Raw genomic sequence first — 18,312 nt, forward strand, 5'->3', positions numbered from 1 at the left:
GACAACTCACCCCGGTAAATTGTCTTCACTGTCTGACATGGCGGGGTGAGTTGTCTGTACTTTCCGCTGGGGCAAGTTAGACGAGTTGGTAAAGGAAAAAGACGGACAGCTCGCCCAACAGTATTTGGACAACTCACCCCAGTGAGTTGTCTTCACTTTCTGACATGGCGGGTGAGTTGTCTGTACTTTGGGTACCGGTGAGTACTTACTACTTTTGGTACTTTAAGTACATTTTGATGCCAATACTTTTGTACTTTCATTCATGTACATTTTGATACTTTTACTTAAGTAAAACAATTGAGTACTTTTTCCACCACTGGAAGCGAGAATGTTGGTGGCCTGTGCCTGAGCTTGAATTTTGGCTATTTTCTCAATTCTTTTGCGCATTTTTTCTTTTCTTACATAGAAAATAAACAGCCTATGTAGAGTACAACAATCATGAGGAATAAAAATCACACCCGTGTGAACTGAGTGGTGCTACTCCCCCCCCGCCCCCTCCTCCTCTCTCTCTCATTAGCAGGCAACAGTGCAGCACTATCCCTCTCTCTGTTTCTGGCACAACAGCGCCACTACTGGTACTCAGTCATATACTGGTGCTCATTAACACATACAGGGTAGTCACATAGGTGAACACGGACATTGCTGTTCCTTGGAGTGGTTGCACCACTCAAAAAAAGTAGGAAGACTAGGATTCAGCTACGCTGATGGTGTGGTTGCCACATCTGGCTTTGGATGAAAGAGACTTCTGACTAAAACACATTTAAATTTCAAATATCCTCTCTAACCTTTAAATGTGTTCTAGTCAGTGCTTTATGGCATATTCTTGAATAACAAAAAGCAAAAAAAATTGTACATGAGAAAATTTTATTGACTAGTCCGATTTCTTCCTGAACAAATCAATTTGCAAGAAAATGGAAAATATATTGTGGCTGTCAAACTGTTACTTTTCAGGAAATGGGGGGGTAGACCTATTTTTTACTTGTGTGACAGTTGTACAAAACTCACAAGTTGTGAGCTTGTAGACCTATTTTTTTACTGTGACACTCTTGTACCACGAAGTAATCTGTAGTACAGTTCAGACACCTCAGAAAGCACAGCTGTCTGACCTACAGTATGATGAATCATGCACTTTGGAAATGTTTAACACGTTTAAAGACTTTTAATTAAATGTACAGAATATACATGTTTTTTTTTTCTTTCAAAACTAAAGAGTAAAGAAAAGAAGGTTTGACATTAATCGATTCGATACACACAATGGGGAGGTGTATAAAAATGCGTGTGCAAATTACCAGCAATCGACTCCAATATGATCAACTGTTTTTGAGTTTGAAACATGAACCTTCATTGCATTGAGAAGATGAACAAATATGAGACAATTACTGCTATGACAGCTGTGAGATTGTCGTCAAATCATAATCTTTTGACTATGCCTTGAACTTTTTCATTTTGCTCTAGAAAAGGATATCGTTGCCGTCTGGCAGAAACCTTGCATGTCCATATGTATGTTTATTTATTTATTATTGTTTTGACAATTAATGCCCTACATCATCATACAATAGTGTCACAAGTAGGACAATTTTAATACAAGCTCACAGCATGCGTTGGAAGCTGGAGGATCGGGTATTTTTTTACTTGAATGTGACATTAAAAGTGGTTAATTGTATCTGTGGATGTCAAACATTTAACAATATTAAGAGCTTGGGACTAAATCATAAACATTATATCCATTGGAACAACTGCAGGTAATTTTTTCCTGAAAAGCACCCCTTTTTTTTGTTGGTTTCTTTTTACATACAAGGTTTCCGCCTGGCACTGACAATATTCTGTATTTCAAGGATGCTTTACTTTTTAAAATGTCACCGACATAAAAAAAAATAAAACTGTTTGGCTGGCATCCACTGCCACAGACGGAAGGAAGAAGGAGAGCCGGGGAGCGGGGGGGGGGGGGGGGGGGTGACAAGATGACTCAGTGACTTGCGACACTAGGGTGTAGAGGTTTGACCCGGACACGGCGGGACAATCCTAGTCTGAGTCCCTGTCCCGGAGACCTTCCTGGTACCGCCTGTGATGACCCGGGGGTTTTACCCACCTGACCTGAAGACATCACATAAGACAATAGACCTTTGTTGATCCCCATGGGGAAATTCAAAACACTTCTACGTGCTCACAACACATCACAATTGAATGAGATGAGTTGTGTGGAAAGCAAAAAGTGTTATAGGCATAGTCTATGTTCATGGGTTCATTTGGTTAGGTGAGCATTCAGATGTTTTACTGTGCACTCAGTTTGTGAAGTGTCCTGTTTTACAGCTGCTATGTGAAAACCTGATTTCTGCATATTGTAGCTGTAAAGATGTATTTAATCAAGTATTTAGTAGGGATGGGTCCGATGAATCGATAATCGGACCCGAAATCGATTATTAGAATGAATGAAAATCTGTTGGAAAGGCAATATTGTCATCCAAACAGGACAGGCCTACCAAAGTGTGCCTGGGTTGTGTCTGTGTAGCTGCATGACTGAGAGGAGTGTGAGTGACTGAGTGTGAGATTCCAATCAAGATACAGGTTTGGACGAATTGACCTAGGCTGGGGTTGCTATGGTGATCAATTAGCTCAACACTGGTCCAGGGAACACCAGTGGTCCTGGAAGGGGTTCCAGGTGATCCTCATCCAAAAGATGGAGTTAGTAACAAAATGGACCCTTATTAAGGCCCAGGCCACACTACTGGATCTTTTGCAAAACGGATATTTTCTTCCTACGCTTTAGAAAGAATCCCTGGCCATACAACAGAGATATCTATGTCCACACACAAACGCAGAAACGCATTGAACACAGGATAAAATCACTGCAGTAGCAGCTTTCAATTGTAGGCTATATTATATTTGATTTTATATTTACACTTATGAGGTGCCAATCATATTTTTTAATGAAGGAATAAGTACCGCATTTTAAAAGCCACCTAAATTGTGAGTGGAAGTATATGTTTCTTTCATTGACTGTCAGCAAGCATGTCACACTATGTGCGTAAATCTCCAGATCCCGACTGTCGACTTTTCTCTCTCATATATATATATATATATATATATATATATATATATATATATATATATATTATTATATTGGAGAAGTTGTACCCAACACATGGCAAGAAACCCAAAGCCACGAACAGCTACGTCGCTACTGCAACGCCCACAACACCATCTTACACACTACACTCACACACACTCACATACACTCACGCGGGCAGTGACGTCACACACTTACAATGCATTTGTTTACTACGCCCCAATCACCCACACCCGAGGCTTCCCTACACGGAACACTAACCACTGTTGCCTATGCTGTTGCCCCAACAGGCCCAGAAACAAGGCCTTTTAACCACGCTACTTACACACACTACAACTCGCTTACAATTCGCAAACCTGGCAACACTGCCCTGTCTTCTAATAGGCCCACACCATAGAGTATTACGCCCCCACACTAGCTTTCACAGTCTCAGAATCTGATCTCACGCAGGAGAAGACAAACGAGGAAGGAGAGGAATTGGAGCCTCACGATTTTGCTTATTCCTTCTAAATCTCTGTATTTAAAATATCAATGACTCAGCGAATCCCTTAGTTACATCAACATTGTTCTGTATGTCAGACTGTATGTCTGTCCCACAGTCACAATCCTTTAGTAATTAGGCTGTGGAAATATTCACACTACTTTTGGATTTGCAGGCCCGGCGCCATGGGGGGCAAAGGGGGTATATGGTTACAGACAAAACAATGGTACATTTCCAGGCATTCAATTAAATTCCATTGCTTGAAAGGAAGGAAGTAAGGATGCATCTTAATGATCTCCCATCTAGAACTGGAAAAACAACATTCCTCACCTATAGGCCATCCTTGGGGTGGGGAGGGGTGCTAATGTCATTGTTGCAGTGGTCAGGGTGCTTAAGTGGTCAGCTACTGTAACTAGCCAGGGGTGCTAATGTCATTGTGCTATAATAATAACTAATAACCCATCTGTTACTACATGTGGAGTCAACTCCCGCAATTTCCTTCTTCCCATAGTGCGTTATATCGTAAAAAAAATAATAATAATAATAAAGTATGTAAGTATGAGGTATAAAGTACAGCAAGCAGCCTTGTATTCATAAAACAGAAAGATTGGGTATTGGGTAAGACTGACGTTATGTATGTTTCAGGACCTTTCACTGCTTCGTCTCAACCATTACTCAATGGCTCTGGTCTCAGCTACCGCGGTGGATATTTTGACATTCCGTTTTTATTTTTTTTGGAATGTTGCCACTACTGTTGGAGCAGCCATAAACTACACAGGTTCATCTCGATGTTCTGGGCATCTTTGTAATGTTATCGTTTAGTAAAAAGCAGGTAAAAGAGTAACGTTTGAGGCAGAGTAACATCAGTCACTCTACTGTTCACTGTAGTAGAAGAGATGCGCCTGGTGAGGATTTAACCCCGCAGCTCTGTCGAGTCTGCCTACAGGAAATACGTAAGCTGCGACCATGAGACCCGTTTGTGAATTCGTAATCCAAGTCATACCTGGAGGAGTCCACTTTGGTACTCTGCTGCCACCTGCTGGGCTGAGAGGGTGAGATTCAGGCCTTTTGGAAGTGGATGCAGTCTTTGTCGGGGGAGGGCTTCTGTCTGGTTGTGAGATCTTTGTCGGGGGAGGACTTCTGCCTGCTTGTGAGATTGCTGTGGGACAGATTGACCAATAACCATTGAAAAATGAATGGTATTGGGTATTCCTAACCACGGGGTAAAGCGAGTACTCTGAAAACGGGTATAATGGCTGGCTACTGCATAACCAGCATGTATTCCCAATTGCATCGTTCCACATACATTGTTCTTGACTTGTGTGGTCCCCAAGTAGTGTTATAAAATTATATACGGTAATCAATTAAATCAATGAGTTTGATCAACTGTTGCAGCCCTAAAACAAACTACAGCATATAAACTAAATATCAAAGACAGACCTGCTGTATGTGATTTGGCCGTTTTGGAGGGATGTTTTTCTTTCTTAGAGACAAGGGTCACGGGGGAAGCTTGGGTTTTCTGGGTCTTTATCTTGTTGTCCTTCTTGCTGGTTTTGTTGATTTTCTTCACAGTGAACTCCTCGTCCTCACTTTCGGGTGCGTCACTGACATCGTCGTCGCTGTCTGTATCTGAACAGAAAGTCAGTTTTACGTTATCACACAAAAGCAGAGAAACAATGCACAGATTAGATCATCAAACCCTGTACACAAGACACTGCCCCCATATATGGAGCTGACCTGTTCTGACATTCCATGTGTTGATCTGACCTCAACAAACCCTGTACACTCAAGACACACCCCATATGGCCAGTACAAAATTAATTCCATATGTTGATCTGACCCCCCACCCCATGCCAAAGCGCTCGCCCAGCAGTCTGCTCTCACCCAGGCGGATATGTTGATCGGACCCCCCCATTCCAAAGCGCTCAGGCCCACTGCCCTAACCTGGTGTCATTTTGGGCAGATAGTCCTCATCGTCTTCCTTCGACTTGCCCCTGTGCGGCTCTTGTGCACTGCAGGCAGCCTTCCTCTGTCTGGATGGGGCGCAGTGTGAACCCTGCTCTGCTGTGATCTGTTCCAGACCTGCAGGAGAAAAGGTATTCTATTTTCTGACACAAAAACATGTATAGCATTTCCATGGATTAAAGCAAAATTAAATCTCATAACAAAACTATTGTTAGGCCAAGTCCTAATCTGCAATTTGTGAAACTGCGTAAAAGGAACCCCTGCACCTCACACTATAGAGCGCCACAGTCCCCGCCCCCTTTCAGAAAAGCGAGTGGCCCAGGAAGTGGAAGCCCCATGCATTCTCCCATCGGCACTTTTAATATAATTTATTTAAAGACGGCTACGCCGCGGACAAAGCCAATTCGGATCGTGACGAATCATGACAATGAACACAATATTTTGGGACGATCAAATCATTAGAAAGAAGAAAAGAAAGTCAGGAGACAACACAATTTGTTTTATTTTTCGTCTTATAAATTATTTGATCGGCCCAAAATATTGTGTTCATTGTCATGATTCGTCACGATCCGAATTGGCTTTGTCCGCGGCGTAACCGTCTTTAAATAAATTATATTAAAAGTGCCGATGGGAGAATGCATGGGGCTTCCACTTCCTGGGCCACTCGCTTTTCTGAAAGGGGGCGGGACTGCGGCGCTCTATAGCGCTGTCGGGTCTTCGTCCTACTCCTCCCACCCAACAGGTGCCGCCCCAGCCCGTAGGAGTATGTGGCAATGCCCCGCCCGGGTTCTCTCCCGCGAGCACAGGCCAATTCTGTTCGCAAAACTTTCCACTTCACTTTCTATCACATACCCCATTTGAGAAACACAGATCTAAGCCCTGTTTTATATTTGAAAATGAAAATTGCAAATCTACAAGTCCACAATGTGTTGCATATCAAGGTAAATGGTCAAAGTATAACATTTCATTTTGTCCAACCATAGCATAAAGGATAGGTGCTGGTAAAAACAAAATACCCAAAATAGCGATGTTCACACTGCAGTTGGAAATGTGCTGCAAGGATGGAGGGACATTCTCATCTTCTTGCATTGGACACTCTTCGACATCTTCCAAAGAAAGGAAATATGCAACAATCACACACTGTTATCGGTGTCAACTATGTAATCGTGTGTGTTTTGCTGACCACTGCACCTGTGACGTTGGGAGACGGATCCTCTTTCCCATCTGAAGAATGCAGCAAGGAGAGCGTGAGGGCAGCTTCTAGATCCCGTTTTAACACCTTCTCAACCAATGGCTTTCTTTAAACCAAAAGAACAGAATTTCAGCTGAAGTTCAGGCTTATTTCAAGTAGGCCTGCAACAATCAATACTTTTAGTGATTGTTAACGATAAGTGTTATTTCATAATTAATATCAACAAACTGGCGTTTCTTTTATATAATCGACTGACTTGGTCTGCCACCAAACACAGGTGTAGTGCAAAATGTGTGATATCAGATCTACAAGCTTACATGTGAGTTTGTATGTTTACACGTGGTGGCTACTGTCACATGTACACTATGCTCATCATCTGGTATTTTGGTTGTAATTAAGTAATATGATAAGAGTTGTCTTTTTCTAGTTTGAACACTTGAACCTTATTTTATACTTTCAAATATTTGCAAAATACACAAGCTCACAAGGCGTTGCATGTAACAATAAGAAGAAAATCAAAATAAATAAATGGTATATCATACTGTCACAATATTGATTAAAAAATAATTGTCCCTATACTGAGAATAAACATTAACTGAGACCAATGAAAACCAATGAAACAGGCCTAAAATGTTTCTTCTAGCACACAAACCAAGTGGATTCTGACAGCATATAAGATTACAAAACCTGAATCCTGGAAAGTAACAGTTTTGGTCATATTGACAGATCACCTGACAGAGATTAATAAAACACTCTCACAGACATGCAGTAAATAAACCCTTCTCATTCATTGCACATGATGCATTATGTATTCCCCACCTGTCTTGGCTGCTTATTTTGGACTGTGAATCACTGTCTTCTTGACCAGAGTACTTGCTTGATGATTTCATCTTCTGTTGTTTCGGTTCCTCTCTGGCTTTTTTGCGTGGGGGAGCTTTCGTGCTGGAGGAAAAGTCATCTAATTCAAATGAGAAGAAAGATACAACTCTGATGATGAGGATTAACTTGGTGGTTCTCAAACTTTTTAATTTCCTGGACCCACAGTTTGGTATGAATTAGGCCACACACAGACTCTCATAACAGTCAGAGTTACAGACCACAGGGCTTAAAGCCAAAAACAATCCCAAGACAGAAAATGTTTTTTTGCAAATCTGCACTGATCTCATTAAATGACCCCTATGAGATCCTCAGGACTGAAATCAGTCCCCAGGACTGAGAACTTTAAGCCATGAGACCAATAGGGTTCCATTTGTAGTTTTGTACACGGTCACCGTTTGTTGCTGTGTTGTTTTTGATGTGGGTGTTTGAACAGACTGAGAAGACGAATATCCTTCGGGACAATAAAGATTATTATTATAAGTTAATCATTTAGCTGTGGGCCCCTGGAACCACCTCTAACGACAGGGACCCCTCGGGGACCCCCAACCCCCACTTTTAGAGGCAGTGGTTTAACTCTCCACCATGAAGAATGGTGGTGGGGCCTGGGCCGTGGCTCAGCGGCCCAGGCACCCTGGCCGGTAGTCCGAATCTGGCAGTGTGCCAGATCCCGATGGCCTTTACTGCATGTCACTCCCCCATCTCTCTCCCCCATTTCCTGTCAGCCTACCATCTGTCCCGCTATAAAACAAAATATATAAGAATAAGAATGGCGGTGGAGCCATTCTGAATAAGCAGTAAACTAGATTGCTTAACTAGATTGTTAACATGAAGCACTCAATTTAAGATGAACTTTTAAACCTACATTTAATCGAGCTGAATGCTCTATATGTCTATGATATGTAGTTGTACTGTATCTATGTTACAGCCCACACCCCCTAGACCTCACAGGCTGCGTCACCTGAATTGAAACAAATAGAAGTCAAGAGAATCGTCTTGAATAGTACTGTTCAAGCTTGGTCATCATTACATCTTTCCGCAATGGCTGGATGTCAAATCAGCCTTTTACTTTCAAGTTTGCTTTGTGTTCTATACCTCATTTTGGAAAGGCTGAACATATGTTCTCCAAGTAGACATTCTTGAATATGTTTTTCTTGTGATAGGGGAGGAATACACTGAAAGCATAATTATACAACTTTGGAATCCAAGTGATGCGCTCAAAGGGTAAATCATGTTCATTATCACTACATAACCAGGATCATGGTTATTAACTTATTGATATGGTTGTTTCGATCTATCATTTGCGTTAGGCTAAGGCCATTATTACATTAAGTAATAACCACTCCTGAATGAACTTTCTGGTGCTGGGACTCTGGTGCAACGCACAGTTCCTCGCTCTACTCCTGGTGAGAGCAGGAGTGGACCTGGTGAGACGTAGGAGGGGCCGGGCCAGGAGACAACCCACAGAGTTTAGTCCCTCCATGTGCCAGAAGTGTACCTCCCAGCCCTGGCAGAGTAGTTCTGGAGTAGTTCCAACGGATTGTGTGCCCCTGGTTTTTCCCTAGTGGGACTGATTGAGGGTAGCTACTGGGACGTAAGTCGGGACTTGATCACTCCTGGCTGGGTCGCCTGAGTGAGGGGTATGATGTTGAGAGACCCGAAACCCTGTTGACCTCAGGATACATCACTGGAATACTGGATGACTCGCCCCGGTGCTTGCCCGTTTTTCCTCCTAGAATTTTCACCAGTGAGGGGGATAACTTTGTAATATGCTATTGGCTGTTTGTATTCTTTTTGGAAAAATATAAAAAGATACTCCTGTGGAAAGGCTATATTATTTGACTTATATTGACCCTATAAATAATTTTGTATTATTTAGTATATGTAAGGTTTTGCCCACTCAAATGGTACCTCGTCAGATAATCCCCACATATCCTACAACCTCTGTGAACAGACTTTACTGTAGTAGCTTTTCATAAATTATATTTGTACTTAGGCTGTCTGCTGTCATGAAAGTTTATAGTTAGAGAAATTCAAAGTCCAGCCGTCTGCTGTCCAGCCTCTCCCACCCCTCACTGGGGAAAATTCTGGGAGGGAAACAGAAACGGGGCGAGTCATCTTGTTACCCATCACTGAGGATACGTCCCAGGTGCATCCATGCGATGTTTTTTAGTTATAAGTGTGTATGCATATTCCTGTATGAATTGAAAATAGATTCATTAATGCGTTGAAATTAAATGTGCATGAAACAAAACTCACCATCGTCATCGCCAAAGTCTTGGGAATCACAATAGTTGACCATCTTTGTTTTCCTGTTGGAAAACTAAAGTTATAGGGACCATGTATCTTAAAAGTTATTTCCCCAAGCATGAATTAAGTCATTAATGTACCAGTACAACAACGTATACATACATACAGCTACTTTAATGAACAGCCACTTTCGGGGCCAAAATACAGAAAAGGTAAACAAGGGTTCCGAAAGGGGCTAAACTTAAGGTGTATTTCTCACGTTAAGCCTTTTAGAGCTTTTATGTAACTTTAAGAATAGCTGTGGTTGCAATTCAATCCAATTCAAAAGGGTAAACATACGTTTACATTGTCAAAGCAAAAAAGTGGAACAGTACAATCAAAACAAAATACATGTAGCCTACAATTGAAAGTCAGTTACAAACCTCGGTGGTCGATCCATAGTGATAATGCTAATGCTATTGTTATTGTTCGAGCTAACGGCGAGTTACAATCACATTCACGCCGTGTCGACGGGTAGCAGTGACGGTGTAACGTAAAGTGACACTGCGCGAGACTGAAACTAAACTAAATATAACTAGTTAGTTAGTTTATTTGATTAAAACCACGTTAAAATAAACAACTCTTAAGTCTGAACTATTTCAACCAGCCCGCCCGAACACTGACGCTTTGTTGAGATGTTGACCCATCTGACGATTCACCGCACGTGATTCGACGGTTAAAGAATAAAATGCCAACCGTATCCTTTTTTTAAATAATTTATATATTTTTTTAAACTTTTTGCGAAGAAATATTCTGACCTGTCAAATGTATTTGGGTTTTTTCAGATGCAGCTGAAAGTTTTATTTGTTAATAAAGTTGTTATTATTTTCCGGTAGAGAAACGTGTCGAATCTGTTAAAGCAAACAAGCTGCATTGCCAGGCGAACATCTGACCGTTACAGACCTGGGGATCAGATTGTCATTGTATCACTTTAAAAGCTGTAATTGAACTGTATAAAAATGACGGTGGCCACGGTGTAGTCTAATGCATGCTACAATTACCGAATTAAGTTTAAATGTGGCTCTAGTCAGAGCAGAGGCCTAAACATCGGTCTTCTTCAACAGGGAGCCAGTGACCCCCAGTGGCTTCTCAGAGTTACTTTAGGGGCCCACCAAAACCAAACCAAAAAACATTTACTTTACAATTTACACAACACTACTGCCAGGTCAAACAAATCTTTGAAAGCATTAGCTGCAGTGTCACCAGAAAACCTTCTACTTCACTAGTAGGAATTAAGAGGAGAGTCACGCACACTGTCTTGACAATACAAAACTTGTATTCATACATTATTGCAACATTTCGGTCTGTAGTGTCGGACCTTCATCAAGCATCACTTCTACTCCACTAGTACAATTATCTTAAAACTTACAACATGATACATACATAGGACAACCCACGTTCAACCCAGATTAAACAAGGTATTAAATTAATTTTGCTCCTATGCCACTAAATGTGGAACGCCCTAACAGCAGCCATTAAGAAATTGCTGTGAATCCCTAGACTCCTTCAAAAACCGCTCACAAAGAGCACAGGTATGGACGGCTGCAATTTGAAACTGGCCCCTGTAAAAAATGTCAATGTCCCCCCCCCCCCCCCCTTTTTTACTTTCTTTAACTGCATGATTATTTCCTCTTTTTTCTGCTCCTTCATAGAAGTGTATATTTGTACATCTTTAAATGTCCTGATGAACTGAAAATGGAGGACCCGGAAAAGTACTAAAACAAGTCTTAGTGCTTTTCTGGTTTCATCCTCTAGCAGTTTTTCTATTGACTTGTGCTTTTCGTGTGTATGTTTGTATTGTACATACTGTGAATAAAATGTTCGATCAATCAAACATGAACCACTTTAGCCCTATTTTATACATAAGCTATTTGAAAATAGATATACAAGCTCACAACATTTGTGTACTTTAAGTATATTTCGTAGTAAGAGTATTTTTTTAATATTGTGGCATTGGTACTTTTACTTAAAATATCTGAGCACTTTCTCCTTCCTCCACCACTGGATGGGAGGTTGGTGGTAACTATAGGTACTTAGGTAGTGAGGACTCAGTATTTTTGAAATTCTTTACTTGACCGGAAGCCAGTGGCAGTCCTGGTGAGGAAAGGCTTAAAAAGAAAAAAAGAGTAGAAACAAAATAACTAAAAAGAAGCACAGGATAGCAGACATCCACTCGGCAGCAGCAGCCGTTCATTACCTGCAAACAGACGAACAAGAGACAGACTATGATTTTATAGCATGGGCACAGTGGGCGGCATTCCTTTTCAGGTTTATGATCCGGTCGGGAGCAGATGATATCGCTACGTCATGTTGTAGTCATTGTATTTTTTTTTTGTCATCAGGCAGGACTCATCAATCTGGAACTTCCTTTTCCCTCAAACCGATTTTTCTCAAAAAAGGCAGCAGGCTACGAGAGATTTTATTGTTATTCTTCCGGTTTGAGGGAAAGGAAGTTCCATATGATGGTTCCTGCCTGATGACTACAAAACAATTACTACAACATAACGTAACGATATCATCTGCTCCAGACCGGTTCACACGGCAATTTTGCAACACAGACCAGGCTTTCCTCCGAGGTGGAAAGCCTGGTGACGCGAGGTTAATGATTTTATAATCTATATTCTAATAGACCTCAGTTTGGTCCAGAATAATTCTATTTAACACATTTGACAAGAAAATGGTGAGACCATGAAATATGCACATTTTTCATGCATGGCAGCAGTGATAAGTTTGTCGACTAAATCTACAACGAGAAAGCTCCGTCACCTACCTTTTTTCACTGATGAAAACTAAATAAAAACTAAGCTATGATGACTAAAACTAAGACTAAATATAACAATTTATAATATAAATATACCAGACAATTTCGTCAAATAAAAACTAGACTAAATATTAGGGAGGGACTAGAAGATATCCAGTAGAACTAAAAGACATTTTATGCGTGGTTGCGCTCAGATATTTTGATAATAGCAGATCTACAAGCTCACAACACTTCGACACGTTGTGAGCTTGTTGATTGGCTATTTTCAGAATGCAACAAAAATCAACTGTAGATTTAGTCGACTAAAATTGTAGGATATTTAGTCGAATAAAACTAGACTAAAACGAAAGCAATTCCGATGCAAAAAGCCAAAGAAATATCTTTAAAAATAAACCACTTGAGTCCACAGTCAAGTAGGATTCAATACACGTGTATGATGTCGCTTCAAATCTATATGGGGTTCATAAAATGTATGAGATCACCTTTCTACATATCTTATACTGACCGAGTTCATCCATTCTGTGACGTCAGAGACACGTGTGAAGACAGTGGGCTTCTTAGGGACATCGCAGCCCTCGCTGGACACAAAGCTGGCAACGCCAAGGACGTGGTAGCGTGTGCCATTCACTTCACAGCTCAGAGGGCCACCAGAGTCACCCTAGAGGCAGACAGAAAGAGAAAGTGTCTAAAGTCAAAGTCGTACGATTAGTTACACAAGTTAGAGCAGTGAAATTTGATCTCTGCATTTGACTCCACCGTGAAAAACTATAAATGAAACCACACAAAAAAAACACCATTTAACACAATGATTTATAAACACCATGGATGTATATGAAATGTCCTATTTGACAGTCACGCTGTAATTCCTTTTAAATGTCCATATTAATTAAATCCACATGTCACACAAACATATACACGATGCAATGCAATATAACTGTACAAATAAAATAACAGGTAACACAATGGCGTGATGGCAACGAATGGTGTCTGTTTCCTGTTTCTGCACAAGGAGAGCAAGTGCATTTCCCACATTTTTTTATACCCAGCAACCTTATCAAGGGAACTTGATTCAGCTGGAGGGGCACTTCCTGACGAGGGAACCTCCCGAGAGCACTTCAAGTCAAGGGACTGGTTTCAAAAAGGGGGATTGGGTCCCATTTCTACAGTCTTTGGTATGACCCGGCCAGGGATCGAACCCCGATCTCCTAGTTTCAGGGCAGACACTCAAACCACAAGGCCACTGTCTGGACCCAGTTACTGATAAATAAACAGAGTGTGATTACATGCTGTTTCATACTTTCATAATTTATATGTTTCAAGATTTTAAACATTATATTATTTATTTTATACATCATTCTAAAGCTCCCCCCCTATTGGCTATGAATATGGTAAATATTGATAAATTAATGATTATTTTATTTATTATTAATGATAAATAAATAATTCCAACTGACTGCAGGATGAATGAACTGCTGCGACCATAAATCAAGTGATGATAGTTTCTTATGTCCAGCGCACTCACATTACAGCCAGCCTCATTACCACCTCCTGCACAGATCATGGCGGCCGTTACAGCTGGTCCCCACCAGTCATCTCTGGTACAGGTCCGGTGGTCTACCAGAGGGAGATGGACTTGCTTCAGTTGGGCAGATAGGTGTCCCTTAGCTGTGAAAGGAAAAGGGAAAATGCTTAAAAAAGCTGATGCCGATTCTACAAATTATGCCTTCTAAATCCAATAGTTCACACACTTTCATGATTTTTCAAAAGTGACGAAAATAGCAAGCTCGCAGCAGTCACATTGTGACCTTGTAGATTGGCTATCTTTTGGTATTATTTGAAGATTTCTGAAATTGAAGGTCAGTGGGATTTATAAATATTTAACCAATGAAGGGTTGTGATTCACAACAGCTTGTGACTAAATAACAACTACATTGGATCAATTGGAACATTCTTTTTTCCATTCCCTGAAAAGTTACGTTTTTTTACATAGGCCTACAAGGTTTCCATTTAACAACGACTATGTAATATGTCAACTCACTGGAAGTACGCCCCCATCCGGTGATGAAGCAGGTGGTGTTGTGTGTCAGAATGTGTCCAGAAGGTGGTAGGTAAGCTAGCTGGACATAATGGTTCAGGCTGACATCAGAGTGGAGGCGCAGCAGGGCAATGTCATATCTAAGAGAAACTTAAGCACATGCAGTGTACTGTAGGTGTTGTGTTGATAAAGACCACAGACTACTGTCAGCTGGACTATTAAAGTCTGAATTATACTTACAATTTCAGTATAAACCAAGCCATATACTGTACTTTGACAGATAACATCTCAACCCATTATTTAATTTAAAATTAGTTTTAGATGTTTCTTGTTTAAAATAAAACAATAGGTTACATTATCAAAATGTAACCAATACACCTTGACACAATCTTCCAGGGCAACCAGCACAATATACTGTAGGCTACGGTGTGTGTCAGTGAAAACATATTTACTTTGAATGTCTAGGGGTCTTCTTGAAATCTATGATAAATAGTATGATGTTCCACCCACCCTCTGGCCGTCTTTCTCGTGGGATGGATGTGGACACCACTGACGTTCATAACCTGCTCCCTGCCACTGTCCCTGTTCAGATCATGCTCGCCAACAACCACACGCCATTCCCCGGACCTGAATTGTTGCACACAAACAATTTACATAGATTTTGTTAACATCAAATCATGGATTCTCACTTTGTGTATTCTTGTCACTGTCCCTGATGTATCATTCACATGCACTAAAATGTTCTAGAGGAAAGTAGGCATATGTACACAGTCACAAAGAGATTTATGATTAAATACTAACCTTAAATGCAATTCAAATCCATATGGCCAATAAAGTATGGTTAGTTGTTACTTTTTCCACATACAGTGAGTGCAGTATTTGAATTATGTTACCTCCAGTCCACACAGTGAGCCGCAGTCATGGCCCAGTTCAACCCGATCAGGGTTCCTCCACACACGTGGATGTATCTGCCAGTCCTCCTGTCCGGATACTGAAGCGAGATCTGAGACACAACACGAATACAGTGCTAGTGAAAGAAAGGTAATTTAAGCTCCATACTGGCATACAGGCATTAGCAGTTCCTAAACATTTTGCTACGTACATGTGCTGTATGGCAACCACTAGTGGTCGTTGTGTTTACTGAAGTAAAAGTATCAATAATGCAATGTAGAAATACTCTGTGACAAGTAAAAGTCCAGAATTCAAAATGTACTTGAGCAAAAATATTGGTATGAAAATATACATAAAGTACTAGAAAGTACTCATTATGTTTCACAAGTTCTCAAATGTATAAAAAAAATATTTAGAAATTTGATCTACAAGATCACAATGTGTCACATTGCGACACATTGTGAGCTTGTAGATCGGCTATTTCCAAATGGCTGAAATGAATATAGGGCTGAAGTGGGAAATGTATGTTTCTGTTTTGTAAATAATAATAAAAATCTACAAAGTAACTATAGTAACTCGCTAGGACAGATTCAACGACAACAACAGTGATACAGAGAAGGCTCCCTTGACTCAAATACACCAGAGTAGGGCCAAGTGTGGACAAGGACAGACGCATGCACACCGCACAAACAGTCCGGTGATATGTAGGAGGACCCTAGGCAGGAGGCAAACCACTCCGTGGATTAGTCTATAGCTGGAAGCCTGGATGAGAGGGGCAGTGATTTGGCCAATCACTGCTCGACCCGCCAACTGGAGAGTGTAGTGGTTGAGAAAGTGTCTAAAGCCTTTTGTTCCAACCTTCTTAGAGTGTTGAAACACTCTAAGAAGGTTGGATCCAAAGGCTTTATCCATTAGAAATGGATTATAATCGCATCTTTGATTAATTTACAAACACGTAGGGCTGTATTTTGCGTGTCTTAAGTCAAGTACCAGGTCTTATTCCCTAACTTGAGTAAACTAAAGACCTGGAGGCGTGATCAATGCTCTTTGGCCACTCAGAATAGCCAAATGGCATTGATCACGGCTCCAGGTCTTTAGTTTACTCAAGTTAGGGAATAAGACCTGGTACTTAAGACACGCAAAATACAGCCCGTAGTCTCTCGAGACTAACATCAAATTCAAAGGAAAGGAGGGTGCTGTTTTTCGACAATGGGTTCTCAGACTCAGATTGCTTTACACGTGACCTGACCATGGCAACGTATCTTACACATATTTCTCTCTCTCTCTTTGTGTGTGTGTGTGTGTGTGTGTGTGTGTGTGACGACAGACACAACAATAATTATCCCCTTGAACTTTATTTGGAGCAACGTCATCATCGACATCAATGGACTGCCATAAGCAGTGTGTGTGTGTGTGTGTGTGTGTGTGTGTGTACAAATGAAACCAGATTGCTAAAATGTTACCTGCCAGGGCCAAGCATTGGGTGCAGCCTCGTTGCCTCCCACAACAGCTTCCGCAGAAACGTCATCCAGATAGTGAGGGTCAAGGTCAGCAAGCACTGAGGACGAGTCGAGGGGAAGACAAGAGTTTCCAAGTTGTGCCAAAACCTTCAGTTGCATTATTTAACCACTTAAACTCTATGTACTTTATTGAGGCAAGAGGCATGTGTGAGATCGCGTCCGATAATCCCCACATAGCCTGCCCTACAACAACTTGTGTGTGTGTGTGTGTGTGTGTGTGTGTGTGTGTGTGTGTGTGTGTGTGTGTGTGTGTGTGTGTGTGTGTGCGTGTGCGTGGGTGTATGGGCCTGTACCGTAGGCTACATTATAACATTTCTTATATCACTGCTGTCAGGCAGAAACCTTTTATCTCCTTTTTTTTCTTTTTTCGTAAATTATGTGTCACACAAAAGTAGCCCATCTACAAGCTCTCAACACTTGTTGTGGAGTAAAAAGACGGCATGTAGATCTTATCCTCTCTCCAGTGTTGCCTGTGTGATCCCAGAGGAATATTTTTCGGATGTGCGTGCACCTCTTGGACTGTACTTTATAAATATAATGAACCAATGAAAAGTATTAAGAAGAGCAGCGACGATATTGCTAGAAGTCAGGGAAAAAAGCTATTTACCATACTTGATAGACGCTAAGCCACCTTCTGCACTTGGTACAACAGCAGTTGGTGGTCCTGCAGTTGGAATGGCTGTCACTGAGGTGCAGTGTACACCAATATCTAGGCCTAGCCCCGCTAGGACAAAGACAAGTACATGGACTGAACCATCTGAATTGAACTGGACCTTGAACACACACACACACACACACACACACACACACACAAAACAAGAACGTTAAAAATCTATCGTGTTTGAAAGTGAAATATCCTTTTAAAGGCCAAAACGCTCGTTGGCATGGTATATGTGGAAAGTTTTCAAGATCGGTCCAGGCAGCGGACACAGTCTGTATCCATGAACCAGAATGTCAGGCACCGCTGCGGACCGATCAGTTTGAAGAAAAGTTACAGTGCAGAAAAACAATCTCAATGATAGGCAGCGGTAAACAGGAATGCTTTTTGCTTTGTTTTAAAAGAACTAAGAGTTGTAGTAGTAGGAGACCTGCAGTTTTCTGGGAGTTTGTTATATGTGAAGCGTAATCGTGAATTCTGCTTTTCCACATTTCCGTTCTGATTCTAGGGACAGAAAGCATTTATATTATTTGAAGTATTTCCGATTACTTTCACTTCTACTCCGCTACATTTCAGG

The 18,312-nt window shown here is 41.1% G+C and overlaps 2 protein-coding genes across 3 annotated transcripts; both read right to left on the minus strand.

The window, feature by feature from the left end:
- Nucleotides 1-1,016: 1,016 nt before the first annotated feature.
- On the minus strand, nt 1,017-10,581 carry rad51ap1 (RAD51 associated protein 1). 2 transcript variants are annotated; one of them, XM_080757291.1, is made up of 9 exons: nt 10,254-10,581; nt 9,841-9,893; nt 7,525-7,663; nt 6,705-6,811; nt 6,530-6,619; nt 5,493-5,630; nt 4,989-5,177; nt 4,552-4,707; nt 1,017-2,094 (listed from the first exon to the last, which is right to left on the minus strand). In XM_080757291.1, the coding sequence occupies exons 1-9, from the start codon at nt 10,268-10,270 to the stop codon at nt 1,967-1,969; spliced, it is 1,017 nt and encodes a 338-aa protein (XP_080613417.1). In that variant the 5' UTR covers nt 10,271-10,581; the 3' UTR covers nt 1,017-1,966. The 2 variants fall into 2 exon arrangements, with proteins under 2 accessions (XP_080613417.1, XP_080613418.1); XM_080757292.1 differs by lacking the exon at nt 6,530-6,619.
- Nucleotides 10,582-11,893: 1,312 nt separating this feature from the next.
- LOC308310639 (elastase-1-like) lies at nt 11,894-15,672 on the minus strand (the record flags this gene model as incomplete). The annotated part of the gene is made up of 6 exons (XM_080757019.1): nt 15,560-15,672; nt 15,177-15,293; nt 14,670-14,806; nt 14,154-14,296; nt 13,137-13,289; nt 11,894-12,067 (listed from the first exon to the last, which is right to left on the minus strand). Exons 1-6 carry the CDS (start codon nt 15,586-15,588, stop codon nt 11,894-11,896), a joined length of 753 nt encoding a protein of 250 aa, XP_080613145.1. The 5' UTR covers nt 15,589-15,672.
- Between the last annotated feature and the right edge of the window lie 2,640 nt (nt 15,673-18,312).

This window comes from Protomyctophum bolini, assembly GCF_963924005.1.
Source record: "Protomyctophum bolini genome assembly, chromosome: 23".
In the NCBI taxonomy this organism is placed as follows: Eukaryota; Metazoa; Chordata; class Actinopteri; order Myctophiformes; family Myctophidae; genus Protomyctophum; species Protomyctophum bolini.

Bases quoted from the DNA above. Each gene is read 5' to 3' on its own strand.
- rad51ap1 (XM_080757291.1), bottom strand. The intron at 6,812-7,524 runs GTGGGGAATACA...TTTGGTTTAAAG, and splicing joins AAAATAAGCAGCCAAGACAG to AAAGCCATTGGTTGAGAAGG. The intron at 5,178-5,492 runs GTTAGGGCAGTG...CTTTCTGTTCAG, and splicing joins TCTGCCCAAAATGACACCAG to ATACAGACAGCGACGACGAT.